This window comes from Psammomys obesus, unplaced genomic scaffold (genome assembly GCF_907164565.1).
Source record: "Psammomys obesus unplaced genomic scaffold, mPsaObe1.curated_primary_1811, whole genome shotgun sequence".
Classification (NCBI taxonomy): Eukaryota; Metazoa; Chordata; class Mammalia; order Rodentia; family Muridae; genus Psammomys; species Psammomys obesus.
The window spans coordinates 1753115-1765788 of NW_026596158.1; the positions used below are offsets into that span (position 1 = coordinate 1753115).

Below are 12674 nucleotides of genomic sequence, written 5' to 3' on the forward strand. Positions count from 1 at the left end.
GCGGCGGCGGCGGCAGCGGCGCCCCGGGCCGGAGGCGGCCCAGCCGGGCGGGCCATGGCCACCGCCATTCAGAACCCGCTCAAGTCGTGAGTGTCCCCTCCCCGAGTCCGGACCCCCTCCTCCACGAGCCGGTCCTCCCCACCACACTCCCGGGGGCTGGGGTGGGGGACGCGGCGCGCGGACGGTGCCAATGGCACTCGGGGACCCCCTGCGCGCCCCCGTTCTCCTGCGGGCCCCCCCCACCCCTCCTCGTCCCCTGGGGTCAGGCGCGAGAGCCCTCCTGGATCGCGGGGGCACCAATTCTTTGTGGCTGTCAGTGAAGGAATGTGCCGCGGGCTGGGGGGTGGCGAGGGCCGTGTCCCCACCCAGAGTGGGGGTAGGGGCTTCGCTCGCCTGGTCCCTCTCCGCTCCTCGGCGTCTCTGGGCGCCCGCCTGCCCCGGGCGGTGGGAGGTGCCAGCCTGAGTGCGGACCTGGGTCCTCGCGCCGCTCAGCCCACTCCCCTCGCCCGGGCACCGTCCTCCCGCCGGGTCTTTCTCGGGAGCCCCGCGGCCGCGGAGCGGGAGCCGAGGCCACCCCCGTTTGCGTCCTGGCCGCCTTAGGCTCCCGGGTCTCCGAGACCCAGAAGTCCCGGCGTCTCGGTCGCCTCGGGCCGCGGCTTCCCTCCTCCTCCCCGCCCATCCCCATCCAACGCGAGCACCTCCCATCCCCGTGGGGACCGGTGCCTCGCGAGCCCCGGCTGGAAGCGCCCTCCCTCCCCGGGAGTTCCCGGCTGCCCGCGGGGCCGCTGACTGGGATCCCGGACGCGTGGGTCCCGGCGCTCTCCACCCCCCTTCCCCGGCGGTGACAGCCGGCTAGGAGTGACAGGAGCGTGGCCGCTCCCGCCCCTCTCTCCCTGCAGGAGCGTGGCGCTCCCCTCCCCCGCTCCCGGCCGGCAGAGGAGGCGGAGGGCGAGCGCCCGCGGCGCCGCACAAAGGGGCCGGGGCTGCCTCCCCCTCCCCACCCCCTGCGCTCACGGCCTTGACCTTGAGCCCGGAGGGTTGGGGTGACGGGGGCGTGCGCCGCCCCCCGCCATCCACACCTCCAGAAGCGTTGTTTGCCCATAACCCCTCCCCAGGCGCTTCTGGCGTGGGGGTGGTGAGAGTTGGGGGGCCACGGATTTACGGCGCGGCAAGGGGGACCGTCTTGTGCCTGGGGTCAGGGTGAAGGGGAGGGTGGTGGCGATACACCGCGCGTCCCCCTCGTTCTGAGTCACACGCGGCGCACAGAGGTCTGCCTTTCCGAGGGGCGCCCTGAAACCGGCGGGGACTGGAGTTCCAGTCCGGGGTGGCGGGTCTGCGGACGGGATGGAGGGCGTGTGAGCGCTGTGCCCTCTGCAGGGCTGGAGAGGGCCGTCCAGCAGGCGGGGACGGCGCGGGTCTCCTTGGCTACCTTCCAGAGGGTCTGTTGCGCTGGGAGCGGGGGCACTAGGGAAGGCCCGAGCCACAGGTCGCGGTGGCTCACGCCCTTAATCGCAGACACAGAAGGATCTCTGCCAGCCTGGTCCACACAGTGCGCTCCAGGCCAGCCAGGGCGGGAGCCAGGGCTTGGGAAGCCCAGCGCGTTGGCAGCGGCTTCCGCTCTCTCTGCCTGGATTCTCGCTCGCTTGGCTTGAAGCCGGTGGTTTCCTGCTCTGGGCCTCAGTGTTGCCGTGTGTGGGTTGGGCAGCGTAACTGTTCGCCTCACCTCGTGGGGGCAGCAGGGAGGCTCCTGGAGGCGGCGGCCCGGTTAGTTATGGGGTTAGTTATGGATAAGATCTTCAGTGGCTCAAGCTGGCCTGGAACTCACCAAGCCCCGGAGGCTGGCCCGGAGCGCCTGACCCTCCTGTTGACCTCTGAGGCGCTGGGGTTACAAGTGCCACCATGGAGTGTTTTAGTCTTGTGGCCTTTTTAATACAGTCTTAAAATCTCTCTAGGCAAAGGCTGCCTCCAGCAACCTTGCCTTCTCAGCCCTCCGAATGCTAGGCTGGCTGACACAGGTGAGCCACGGGACTTCACCCAAAAGCCATCTTTGTAGAGCACTTTGCACAGAGTTAAATCTTACAACACAGGGCGCTGGGCTCGGGGACGGGCGCATGGCCTGGCAGCTGGGAGAGGCCAAGTTCTGAGGGGAGTGTGGGGGTACAAAAGGGAGCTGGGCCCTTCCCTGGCGGCAGCCTGGGCCCAGGACCCGCTGCTGAGAGCTGAGCTGGGTCGGTAGTGTGAGAGAAGGGCCAATCGGAGGTGTGGAGCGAGCTGAGGAGGGTGTGCAGGGGTCCAGAGGGTGGCAGAGGTGAGGGGAGGTGGCAAGGACCCTCTGAGCCCGACGTTGGACCCGGAGAGAGGGCATCTCCTGGCAAGGAAGGGTGGGCACGCCTGGGTTCTGGACATGAGACCGAGTGAGGGGGTTATTCCTGGGCAGGAAGTACAAGAGACACCCTGCTGTGCCGGGGCCGGCCCCTGCTGCTGGACCGGGGCGTGTTTGTATTAACACTTGACATGCTAATTTATGCTGCCGCTCTCATCAGAATGCTAAGTTATTCCCCAGAGGGTGGGGGGCTGAGCGTGTGTGTGTGTGTGTGTGTGTGTGTGTGTGTGTGTGTGTGTGTGAGAGAGAGAGAGAGACAGAGACAGAGACAGAGAGAGACACGACAGGGGTCGGTTCACTCTCTGGGGACTTCCTCGGGTGGACTCTGGCGGCGGCGGCTGGGGGGCAGATGCAGGGACCCTCCTGTAGCCGGCCTCCAGGGGCCTCGCCGGGGAACGAGGGGGGCAGGGGCCTGGCCTGGAGGGCGCGGTGTTAAGCGTTCGCTCAGCACACGGCTGTGAACTCCCCCAAGGCCGGCGTCATTCCTTCCGATCGCTCGTCCGCGCCTCACGCCTCGGTGGCCGCCGGCGCCCTCCTGCAGCTCTCCTCCCTGTGGAGGAGATGTGTTTATCAGCGCCCGCCAGGTGCCGTCTCTTCACGGGTTCTCAAAAACGTCCTGTAGCCGAAAACTGACCCCAAGCCCGGCCGTGCCCCTCGGAAAACGCTCGGCCGTGGCCTCCCGCGTCCCACACCTTCAACGCCAGCCCCCGGGGGAGGCGGAGGCAGGAGAGCGGGTGCTGGAGGCCGGCGGGGGCCGAGCGGCGGGACTCTGCCCCCCAAGCAGCTACTTACCCGGTCGCCGCCGCGGCCGTCGGCGCCCCGAGGGGTCGCGGCTGTTGGGAGGGAGGAAGCAGGCCCGGGAGGGTCAGGTCACGCCCGGGGTCCCGGCGGCGAGGACCCGAGCCCGGGGCGGAGCTCGGCGGTCGGCGGCCCCGCGCGCCCGGGGCTGGGCTCGCGGGGAGCGGTGCGAGCGGCGCGCGCGGGAGCCTGCGAGCGTAGCGCGACCGTGTGTGAGCCGCCACGGGCGCGTGTGTGCGTGCATGCGTCTGCGCACGTGGGCCTGGGGAGTGCGCGTGAGCGAGCGCGTGTGTGGACCGCCGCGCGAGCCTCCATCCCCGCCCCGGGTGGCCGCCGCCGCCGCCAGGGACTACCACTCCCGGCATGGCCCGCGCGGCCCGCCCCTCCGCCCGGATTGGCCGAGAGCCTCGTGCTCCCGCCCCCCGGGAATGAATGGATGGGCGGCCCCAGCGCCCGCCCGACCGCTGGGAGGACCGACCCGGCGGGGACCTGCTGGGGGCAGGACCCGGGGAGCAAGATGGCCACGGTCATCCCCGGCCCCCTGAGGTGGTGCGGGCGGGCGCTAGGCGGGGGAGCGCGCGCGCGCGCGTGGATGTGTGTGTGTGTGTGTGTGTGGCCGCTGGGGGTGGGGCTGCCGGGGTGTCAGGGGGCTGTCACCGTGCGCGGGGGCGCGAGTGTAGGTGACTGTGGGTGTCTGGCAGGAATGAGGTCCGACGCGTCGCTCCCGGGCCGGCGGAGGACGCGCGTGTGCGGGGCTCTCCCGGGCTTTGCGGGGGAAGGGGCTCGTGCCCCCTCCCGGGGCTTGCGAGGGGGCAGAGGGCTTGGGGAGACCCGGGGCCTGGGCGCCCCCGAGTGGAGTCCACGCCACCTTTGTCTCGGGGTGTGGAGCGTTCTGTGCGGCCCGTGCGTTGCTTTTTTGTCTTCTGGCTGAGTGTGTGGGTATGTACACGGTTCCTTTCACTCTGCGCTAGCGGCGTGAGTATCCGGGCTTCTGCGTGTGCGGCTCCCGGGGGCGAAGCCCGCGGGCGGGGAGGCGAGGGGGTGCGTCCGCCTGTCCGCGCGGACGTGGGCGCACGCGGCCGTCCCCAGGCGCCCACCTGCGCTCGGGAGCGCGTCTCACCGCTGGGCTCTTGCCCCGGCCTGGCTGTGCGCGCGGGCGTCTGCGCGGACCTCCGTGGTTTCTTTGTGCTGTGTGTGTGGGGCGCTGTGTGGACGCCTGCGTGAGTGTTCCCCGAGTCCCCGTCTCCTGACATTGTGTGACTGTCGGGACGAGCGTGCGCGGCGCGTCCCCACGTTGTGGCTCTTTGTGGGTCATCTGTGCGTCTGTGGTCTCTGGGTAGGTGGCGGGCACGGGTCCTTCCCCGCTCGCTCGCTCTCTCTCTTTTGACTTGGAAGATTTGTGTTCTGCAGGAGGCGTGTGCGTGCGTGTGCGTGTGTGTGACACGGAGAGAACTGGTCCGCTTCTCCTTTGTGGATAGCGGGCTGGGCTTCCCTTTGTGTGCCTCCCGTGTGGCCATGTGCTGTTTGTTTGTGTCGGGTGTTTGGTTCCGCTCGTGTGCGGACGGGTGCCGGTGGGCTCCGGGCCACACTGTCCGCGAACACTTCTCCACCCCGAGACGGCACCCTGCAGCTCTGGGTGGCCGCCTCCCTGCCAGCCCCCGGGCCCGCAGGGTGGGAGGGGACGGGGGAGGCGGGGGCGCACGGCCGGGGGGTGGGGGGTGCGGGGCCGCCCGCGCCCGCCCGTGCTCACGGCGCCCGCCCCCGCAGCCTCGGCGAGGACTTCTACCGCGAGGCCATCGAGCACTGCCGCAGCTACAACGCGCGCCTGTGCGCCGAGCGCAGCCTGCGCCTGCCCTTCCTCGACTCGCAGACCGGCGTGGCCCAGAACAACTGCTACATCTGGATGGAGAAGACGCACCGCGGCCCGGGTACCCGCCGCGGGGCCGGGCGGGGCGGGCCGGGGCGGGGCCGGGCCCTGGCGCTCACCGCCTCCCCCTCCTCGCCTAGGTCTGGCCCCGGGACAGATCTACACGTATCCCGCCCGCTGCTGGAGAAAGAAACGGAGACTCAACATCCTGGAGGACCCCAGACTCCGGCCCTGCGAGTACAAGATCGGTGGGTGGAGCCGCGGCCCCGCCCCCGCCCCGCCCCGGCGCCCGCCCGACCTCTCCCGGGCCCTCTGCCCCCAGGGCGGCTTGAGTTACTTTCAAGAGTTTTGCTCGGCTTCCAGCTGTGGGTCAGGGCAAGGCGGTGTCCGGAGCACACGGTGCCCCCTGTGTTCGGAGGTATCGGGTCTGACTGTACCTGCCGCGCCGCGAGCTGGGGTACACCCCTGGCTGGCCGGGTTTCCTTCTGGGGGTGCCGAAGGCGGCTGGCTGTCTCTTCGTGTGTTTGTGTGAGTTAGCAGCGGTCCACAACCCCGGGGGTCACGACCCTACGTGACAGAGCATTCCGATCCGTGACTGTGGCAAAGTTCCGTTTAGGAAGTGTCAGGAAATAGTTTGGCGGTTGCTGGGGGGGTCACCCCAACGTGAGGAGCTTAGGTCGCAGCGTCTGGAAGGTGTGTTGGAACACCTGTGTCGAGGTGTTTCCGAGGAAGGTGTGTACCAGCAGGTGTGTGTCCGATTGTGTCTGTGTGCAGCTACCTGTTTGGGCGGCATCCTGCTGAGGCGTTGGCCGGCTGGAGTCTTTCTGCTCATCTCTCCGTTAGCTGTGTCTGTTGTGGTTAGAACCTCTCCAATGTCGGGAAAGGCAGACCCTGGCTTCCTCGAGTGCTGGCTGGCTGTGTCTGCCTGTGTGTGTCAGACTGTGTTTCCCTGTGTGGGCACGCTTGGGTGCGTCTCCCGGGGGACGTCTGTGAGCGGCCAGGCGTGTCACAGGGCCTGCCGCTGTCTCCCTAACGTGGATCGAGCCTTACCTGAGGTTCCGGCCACCTCCTTCCGCCTGGCTCTGTGTCCCAGGCCTTAACTGGACCCGTTCCCTGGCCCCGCAGTGTTTGAAGGTCTGGTTGTGTCCACCGTGTGGCTGGCCGGCTATCTGCGCGTGCCGTATCGCGTGTCTGTGTGTCACCTGGCCAGATGTCTGGTTTCTTTGGGTGTCTCTGAGGGTCTAGCTGGCACCCCACTGTGTTTACGAGGGTCTGTACTGTTCCTGAGGGTTTCCGGCGTATTCCAGGTCTGGTCCTGTCTGAGCAGAGCTGAGAGGGTTGCTGTGTCTTCCCGGGGTCCGGGCACCCTCTCCAGGCTTGAATCTCTGTGTCTGCCGTCGGCTGAGCATGGTAGTTAGCGCCTGCTCCTGCCACAGGACCCTGCTCTCCTACCGCACCCCCCGTCCACCCCCGTCCCCCGGGCTCCCCCGGGTGCTTTGAGCGGCGACTGACCCCGCTCTCCCTGGCCTGCCCCCAGACTGCGAGGCACCCCTGAAGAAGGAGGGTGGCCTCCCAGAAGGGCCGGTCCTGGAGGCTCTGCTGTGTGCCGAGACTGGAGAGAAGAAGGTGGAGCTGAAGGAGGAGGACGGCATCGTGGACTGTCAGGTAGGAGCCTCCCCCCCGGCTGCTCTCGCCCTGTCACCGGCTGCCACTCTGCCTTCCTGCTCCGGAATGCCTGGCTCCACAGGGCCTCTGGGTACCGCGTCTCCGTTCTCCCACAACACCTGTGCCTGGAGAGGCTCCCTGACTTGCTCTCCCACCCCACCTGCAGCACCTCAGTCCCCCCCCTTCTTGACCCCCCAATCTCCCTTCTACTGGGCCCAGAAACAGCAGTTGCTGGAGTTTCCGCATGACCTCGAGGTAGAAGACTTGGCGGAAGACATTCCCAGGAGGAAGAACAGGGCCAAAGGAAAGGTACCTTCCAGAGCTTCTCCCCACCTCTCCTCCCCAGAGCTTTGTGAAGGAGCGGAGGCTTTCACACCCATTTTTGTCGAAACCCAGTGGATTATAAACGTTTTCAAAACCGGAGCTTGTGGATCACAAGTGTGTGCAGAGCTGGGCGTGGCGGTCCGCACTTAGAATCCCAGCTCCTGGGAGGCTGAGGCAGGAGGATTGCTACAAGCTTGAGACAAGTGAGTTCCAGGCTATTCTCAACTACATAAAGAGACCCTGTGCGAAAAGAAATTACAGAAATCCTAAACCAAACCAGCCACCCAGGCGACAGCAACAACGAGCACACACACACACACACACACACACACACGCACGCACGCACACACACACACGCACGCACGCACAAGCAACCGCCAATAAAGGCAATGAAGAGGTGTTAGGACACACCTTTAATTCCAGCACTAGAAGCCACGGCAAGAGGATCTCTGGGAGTTCAAGGCCAGCCTGAGCAATATAGCTGTCTAGGGCAAGGACCATGTCTGAAAGCAGCGACAGGAGCAACAGGTGAACCAGAGAAGCTCACAGCTAGCGCGCCCAGTCTCACGGGGAGATTTCCTTACTGTATGGCTCTGGGGCGGACCCCAGCGCCCCTACTCACGCTTGCTCTGTCACTGAACCGAACCCCCCCCAGCACTGAAAAGAAAAATTTTAATTTTTTTTTTTTCAGTTTGACTTTCAAGTGTAAATGGAGAAGCCCAGGCATGGTAGCCCCCTAATGCAGAGGCAGGAGGATCACTGCATGTTTAAGGCCAGCCTCTTCTGCGTAGTGAGTTCCAGGCCAGCCAGGGCTACGTAGCGAGACCCTGTCTCGAACCACACCGACGACGACAGAAAAACAAACTCAAAACCCCCAATAACGAGGGGCCTTCTTCCTGCTTCCCTGGGCTCCTCACTCCTCCCCCTCCTCCCCACAGGCATATGGCATCGGAGGGCTCAGAAAACGCCAGGACACCGCCTCCCTGGAGGACAGAGACAAGCCGTACGTCTGTGATAGTGAGTCCTGAGAGGGGAGAGAGCGAGGGAGGCTGGGACCCAAGGGCAGAGCAGGTGGCGTGATCCTGGAGGCCAGGGTGGAGGAGGTGGCCCTGGGGTCTGACGGCCACCCACTCACCTACCCCCTAGTCTGCGGGAAGAGGTATAAGAACCGGCCGGGCCTCAGCTACCATTACACCCACACCCACCTGGCTGAGGAGGAGGGCGAGGAGCACACGGAGCGCCACGCCCTGCCTTTCCACCGGAAAAACAACCATAAACGTGAGTTGGAGGGTCAGGGCTGGTGGGTGAGGTGCCAGGGGTAGGGTGGGGGCAGTGGAGCCTGGCAGTGCTTGGGGAAGGGGAGATAGGGGCACAGTTAGACGTTTCTGGAAAATCTCCAGCTTAACGGTTCCCTCCCCCACCGACCATAGGGATGCTGGCTCTGGGGTTGCCATGACAACCAACCATTTCTCTCTTTCTTTCTCTCTCTCTCTCTCTCTCTCTCTTCCTCACTCCCTGCCCGGGCATAATATTTCTGGGTCTGATTTATTGTTTCAATTAAAGCTCGTTCCCTTCTCTGCTATGCTAGGGGCCAGGGGCAAGGTTGGTGGCCTCCAGGGTCCTGACGCCCACTCCCACCCGCCCATGCCATGACAGCCGAGCCGTGGGGGAAGGGAGCTGTCTCCCATATGTCCCTCCCATGAAGCTTCTCAGCATCCTTAGGCCAGGCCCAGAGCCTTCAGTGCCCTCCTCGCTGGTTTCCACGCCAGGCCTTGGAGAACTGCCAGCTAAATTGTTGGCCTGGGCAAGCTTACTTGGGGGTGCAAACACGCGATGCGGGGGACAGTCGTGGGCTTTTGCTAAGGTTAGACCTATTTCCCACGCTTTACCCAGATAAAGAGAGCACACGGTTACCCCAAGAGTTGAGGCTCTGCTGAGAATCCCTTGCCCCTCCCCCAGCCTTTTTCCTACTTCCCAGTGCCTGGGCCAAGGGTCCACCCTGGGGCTGAGGCTGGGGACAGATGGGACCTTGCCTATGGTAAGAGCCCCTTTCTGTCCCCCACCCCCAGAGTTTTACAAAGAATTGGCCTGGGTCCCCGAGGCACAGAGGAAACACACAGGTAGGGACAGCCCCCCCACCCGGCTTCTCCAGCAGCCTTGGACTGGGCCCCTCCTCGCCCCGCGCCCACCGCTGCCGCTGCTGTCTTTCAGCCAAGAAAGCACCAGACGGCACAGTCATCCCCAACGGCTACTGTGACTTTTGCCTGGGGGGCTCCAAGAAGACTGGGTGTCCCGAGGACCTCATCTCCTGTGCAGACTGCGGGCGATCAGGTGACACTCTCTGCCACCTGTTTCTGGAGGACGGGGCGGGGGGAGGGGACACCCCAGTCCTGACTTGGGGAGTGGGAGGCAAGGGAGTGAGGGCTGGAGCCAGCCTGTCCTAGGGGGCCGCCTGTGCTGCTGAGGACTGTGGGAAGCTGGCACAGTAAGGAGAGTGTGCGGGTGCCAGGGTGCTGTGCTTTCCTGGCTGGAAGGGCATTGTGGGTAAGGGAGTAAGGAAGGGCACCGCCTGGGTCCCCCGAATAACGGGATTTGAGCCTCGTAGACCTGTGGTTTTCCATGGGAGGTCGCTCCGGCCACGTGGGGAGTGGGTTGTGGTCGTCACAGCATGGGCTGTCTTGGCAGTTTAATGCAACGGAATGTGGCAGGGATGGTGTTGATGGTGGCTGTGAGCCGCCAGGAGTAGCGGCCTCGGGTACCGACCACCGACCACTGGGCGCTGTGACAGGCGCTACCGCTGTCTGGCAGGCCGTGTGGGCTGTTGGCGTCTCGCTCTGAGGGAAGCAGTTGTAGCCATCGGTTGTTGCTCGTTGGGGGTGGCGGCTGTCGGGCTCTGCCTCGCACAGCAGCGACAGGTGGCTTCGTGCTGTGGGAGAAAGACCTCGGAGGCTGACGCTGCCAGCCATGGCCAGTCGGTTTGCTGGTGCCTCATGTGGGGTGGCCTTTGGTCCCAGGGAAGCAAGGTGTGGGACCCTGTGGCCAAGGTTGCTATGGTAGCCTGGCCAGGAGAGGGCCTGGCCGGGAGAGGGCCTGGCCGGGAGAGGGCGGCGGCCGCCACGTTGCTGTGGCTAACAGGAGGCCCGGCCGCTGGGCTGTGGGTACTGGAATGTGGCCGCCCAGCGCGGTGCTTAACAGGCTGTGGTCGCCACCGTGTTGTGGGCGGTAGAAACGTGGTTGCCACAGCACTGTGGGTAATGGAATGCGGTTGCCATGGTATTCCGGGCAGCAGAGTGTGGGTTGTCATGGTGGCCGAGGAGGAGACCTTGGTGGCCAACACAGCTGGCCGGCAGGCAGCCGGCTTCCGGGCGTCCGTCTCGGGGGTAGGGTCCCTCCTCAGAGCTCGCCTTGGGGCTGGGGACAGAGCCGTGACTTCCCGTGGGGGGGGGGGTGAGCTGCCACCAGGGCACAATGACTCTAACTGTGCCCCTGCCCCTCGGCCCCCAGGACACCCCTCGTGTTTACAGTTCACGGCGAACATGACGGCGGCCGTGCGTACCTACCGCTGGCAGTGTATCGAGTGCAAATCCTGCAGCCTGTGCGGCACCTCGGAGAATGACGTGAGTGCCCGCCCCACCTCCCGGGCACACCCCGCTGCCCCTCCAGCCTGGCTCTGCTGCTCTCGCCCGTGAAGCCTAACGCCTTCTTGCTCACAGCCCCCGGGTGGCCAGTCGCGGCACGCATTACTGCTGTCAGTAGTGTCCCTAGATTGGAACCTGTCCCCTCAGATTCTCCTCTCCCCCCGACGCCTCCCAACCTCCCTCGAGGCTGGTGCTCTTGACCCCACCACACACAGAAGGTTCTGAGCTCAGAGAGGCAGAATAATGCCCGAGGTCACCAAGCTGAGGAAACCGTAGGGCCGGGATTTGAACCTGTATCCCTGGCTGCTGAGCTGGTACCTGGCCAGCCGAACGCCATCCAGTACTCTATAGTTACAAAATCCAGGCAGAGCTCTGTGAATGGACAGGCAGGGCTGGTAGACTCCTCAGTGCAGGCTGCAGGGCCAGCTCTCTCGGAAGGGGCCCCCGGGACCCAGCCCCCGCCCCAGCCCCCCACCCCGTTTCTGGTGCCCACGCCCCCAGGGTGCCAGCTGGGCGGGTCTCACCCCCCAGGACCAGCTGCTGTTCTGTGATGACTGCGACCGGGGATACCACATGTACTGTCTGAGCCCTCCCATGGCGGAGCCCCCGGAAGGTGAGGGAGGAGGTGGGCGGGGCACGGGCGGGGACAGGCGGGGGCCCGCTCTCCTTCGGCTCCAGTCTAATTTCGTCTGTGGCTTCCCCCGCAGGGAGCTGGAGCTGCCACCTCTGTCTCCGGCACTTGAAAGAAAAGGCCTCTGCTTACATCACCCTGACCTAGGCCTGGCTCCGCTTCCCCAGGACCTTTGGGTGGTGCTAACTTCTGCCTCTCGGAGCTCTCGGCTCTTCCCGCCCAGTGGCTCAGTGTCCCCAGTGGGAGGGATGGCCAAGGTGTTCTCCCTTGGCAGGTGGAATGTTACCCTGTGGGAGGGTGGTTGGGTCCAGCAGGGGCCCGCCTGTCCCCCTCTTCATCCCTTGATAAATGGGCACCAGGGGCTTCTGCTCCCCTCAAAGCCATACCCCGCCTCTGGGCGGGCATAGAGGGGTAGTGGATGCCAGCCAGGGCCACAGAAAGAGCCTTTTTCTAAAGAAAAAGACAAAAAAGTGAAAGAAAAAAAAAAAAAGAAATTAATATATACAAAGAGTCCTATAAAGCCTGGCTGGGTGGAGGGCACTACGTTGCCTGCTGGGGACCGGACTTTACCAGCTTCCGGAATGGCGCCTCCCCACTCCATTTCTGGAGTTGCAGTTGCTCAACTCCCCATCTGAGGTGGATGCCATTCCTTCCTCACACCCAGGCCAGGCGGGCCCAGCGCCCACCCCTTGCCCCCTCCCAGTACCCGCCGTGGATACTGCATGATGTGAACTATGGTTTTGAACTCTTCCTGCCCCTCCTTGCCAGCCCCACCCTGCGCCCACCCGGTGCCTGCCAGGCCTGGGGCGTGCAGCCGGGGAGGCCATGGGGAGAGGCAGCCAGCCAGCCCGCTGCATCGAGAAGCACAGATCGCAATGGACTCATTTCTTTCCTCCCTTCCCATCCCCTTCTCTACCCGGCCAGGCCGGGCTGCCTCCTGGCCCCCTCGCTAGCCATTTTGGGGGTGGCGAGGGGGCGTGGTTGTTTCTCGTGGTTGTGTGTGTTTGTTGTTCGGGTTTTAAAAAGGGGAAATTGAGACTGCAGGTGGGGGAGGTGGAGGGTCTGGGGGAGTCTGCCCCCAGTCCAGGAGTGCCCCCCCTTGCCACCAAGTCTCCTTTATTGCCTGCCTCTGCTGTGAATTAACTTGTTCTGTGTATTAAAATGGGCCTGACCCCTCTGCCTACGACTGCCTCCTTCTCTAGCCTCTTTAGGGTGTCACCAAGATGGAAAGCCAGGGGCCTCACTGGGGTAGAAACCAGAGCGGCCACTCCCCATCTCCTTGCCCCTTACACCATGCCTCCCTCTGGCTTTGTCCCAGCTCCTCCCTGTCTTGCTGGAGAGGAGAGGGGGATGGGGTGGAGGGGCTCC

At 65.0% G+C, this 12674-nt stretch overlaps 1 protein-coding gene across 13 annotated transcripts; it reads left to right on the forward strand.

The window, feature by feature from the left end:
* The first annotated feature begins 39 nt into the window (after positions 1-39).
* Dpf1 (double PHD fingers 1) lies at positions 40-12483 on the forward strand. 13 transcript variants are annotated; one of them, XM_055594779.1, is made up of 12 exons: positions 40-86; positions 4949-5109; positions 5189-5296; positions 6586-6713; positions 6933-7022; positions 7976-8054; positions 8184-8315; positions 9107-9157; positions 9249-9368; positions 10542-10654; positions 11177-11288; positions 11383-12483. In XM_055594779.1, exons 1-12 carry the CDS (start codon positions 55-57, stop codon positions 11451-11453), a joined length of 1197 nt encoding a protein of 398 aa, XP_055450754.1. In that variant the 5' UTR covers positions 40-54; the 3' UTR covers positions 11454-12483. The 13 variants fall into 13 exon arrangements, with proteins under 13 accessions (XP_055450754.1, XP_055450756.1, XP_055450758.1 ...); XM_055594781.1 differs by having other exon boundaries at positions 11207-11288; XM_055594780.1 differs by lacking the exon at positions 40-86 and adding an exon at positions 3652-3727.
* Positions 12484-12674: the final 191 nt, after the last annotated feature.

Bases quoted from the DNA above. Each gene is read 5' to 3' on its own strand.
- Dpf1 (XM_055594779.1), top strand. From the start codon at position 55: ATGGCCACCGCCATTCAGAACCCGCTCAAGTC. The intron at 5,297-6,585 runs GTGGGTGGAGCC...GCCTGCCCCCAG, and splicing joins GCCCTGCGAGTACAAGATCG to ACTGCGAGGCACCCCTGAAG. The intron at 6,714-6,932 runs GTAGGAGCCTCC...TACTGGGCCCAG, and splicing joins ACGGCATCGTGGACTGTCAG to AAACAGCAGTTGCTGGAGTT.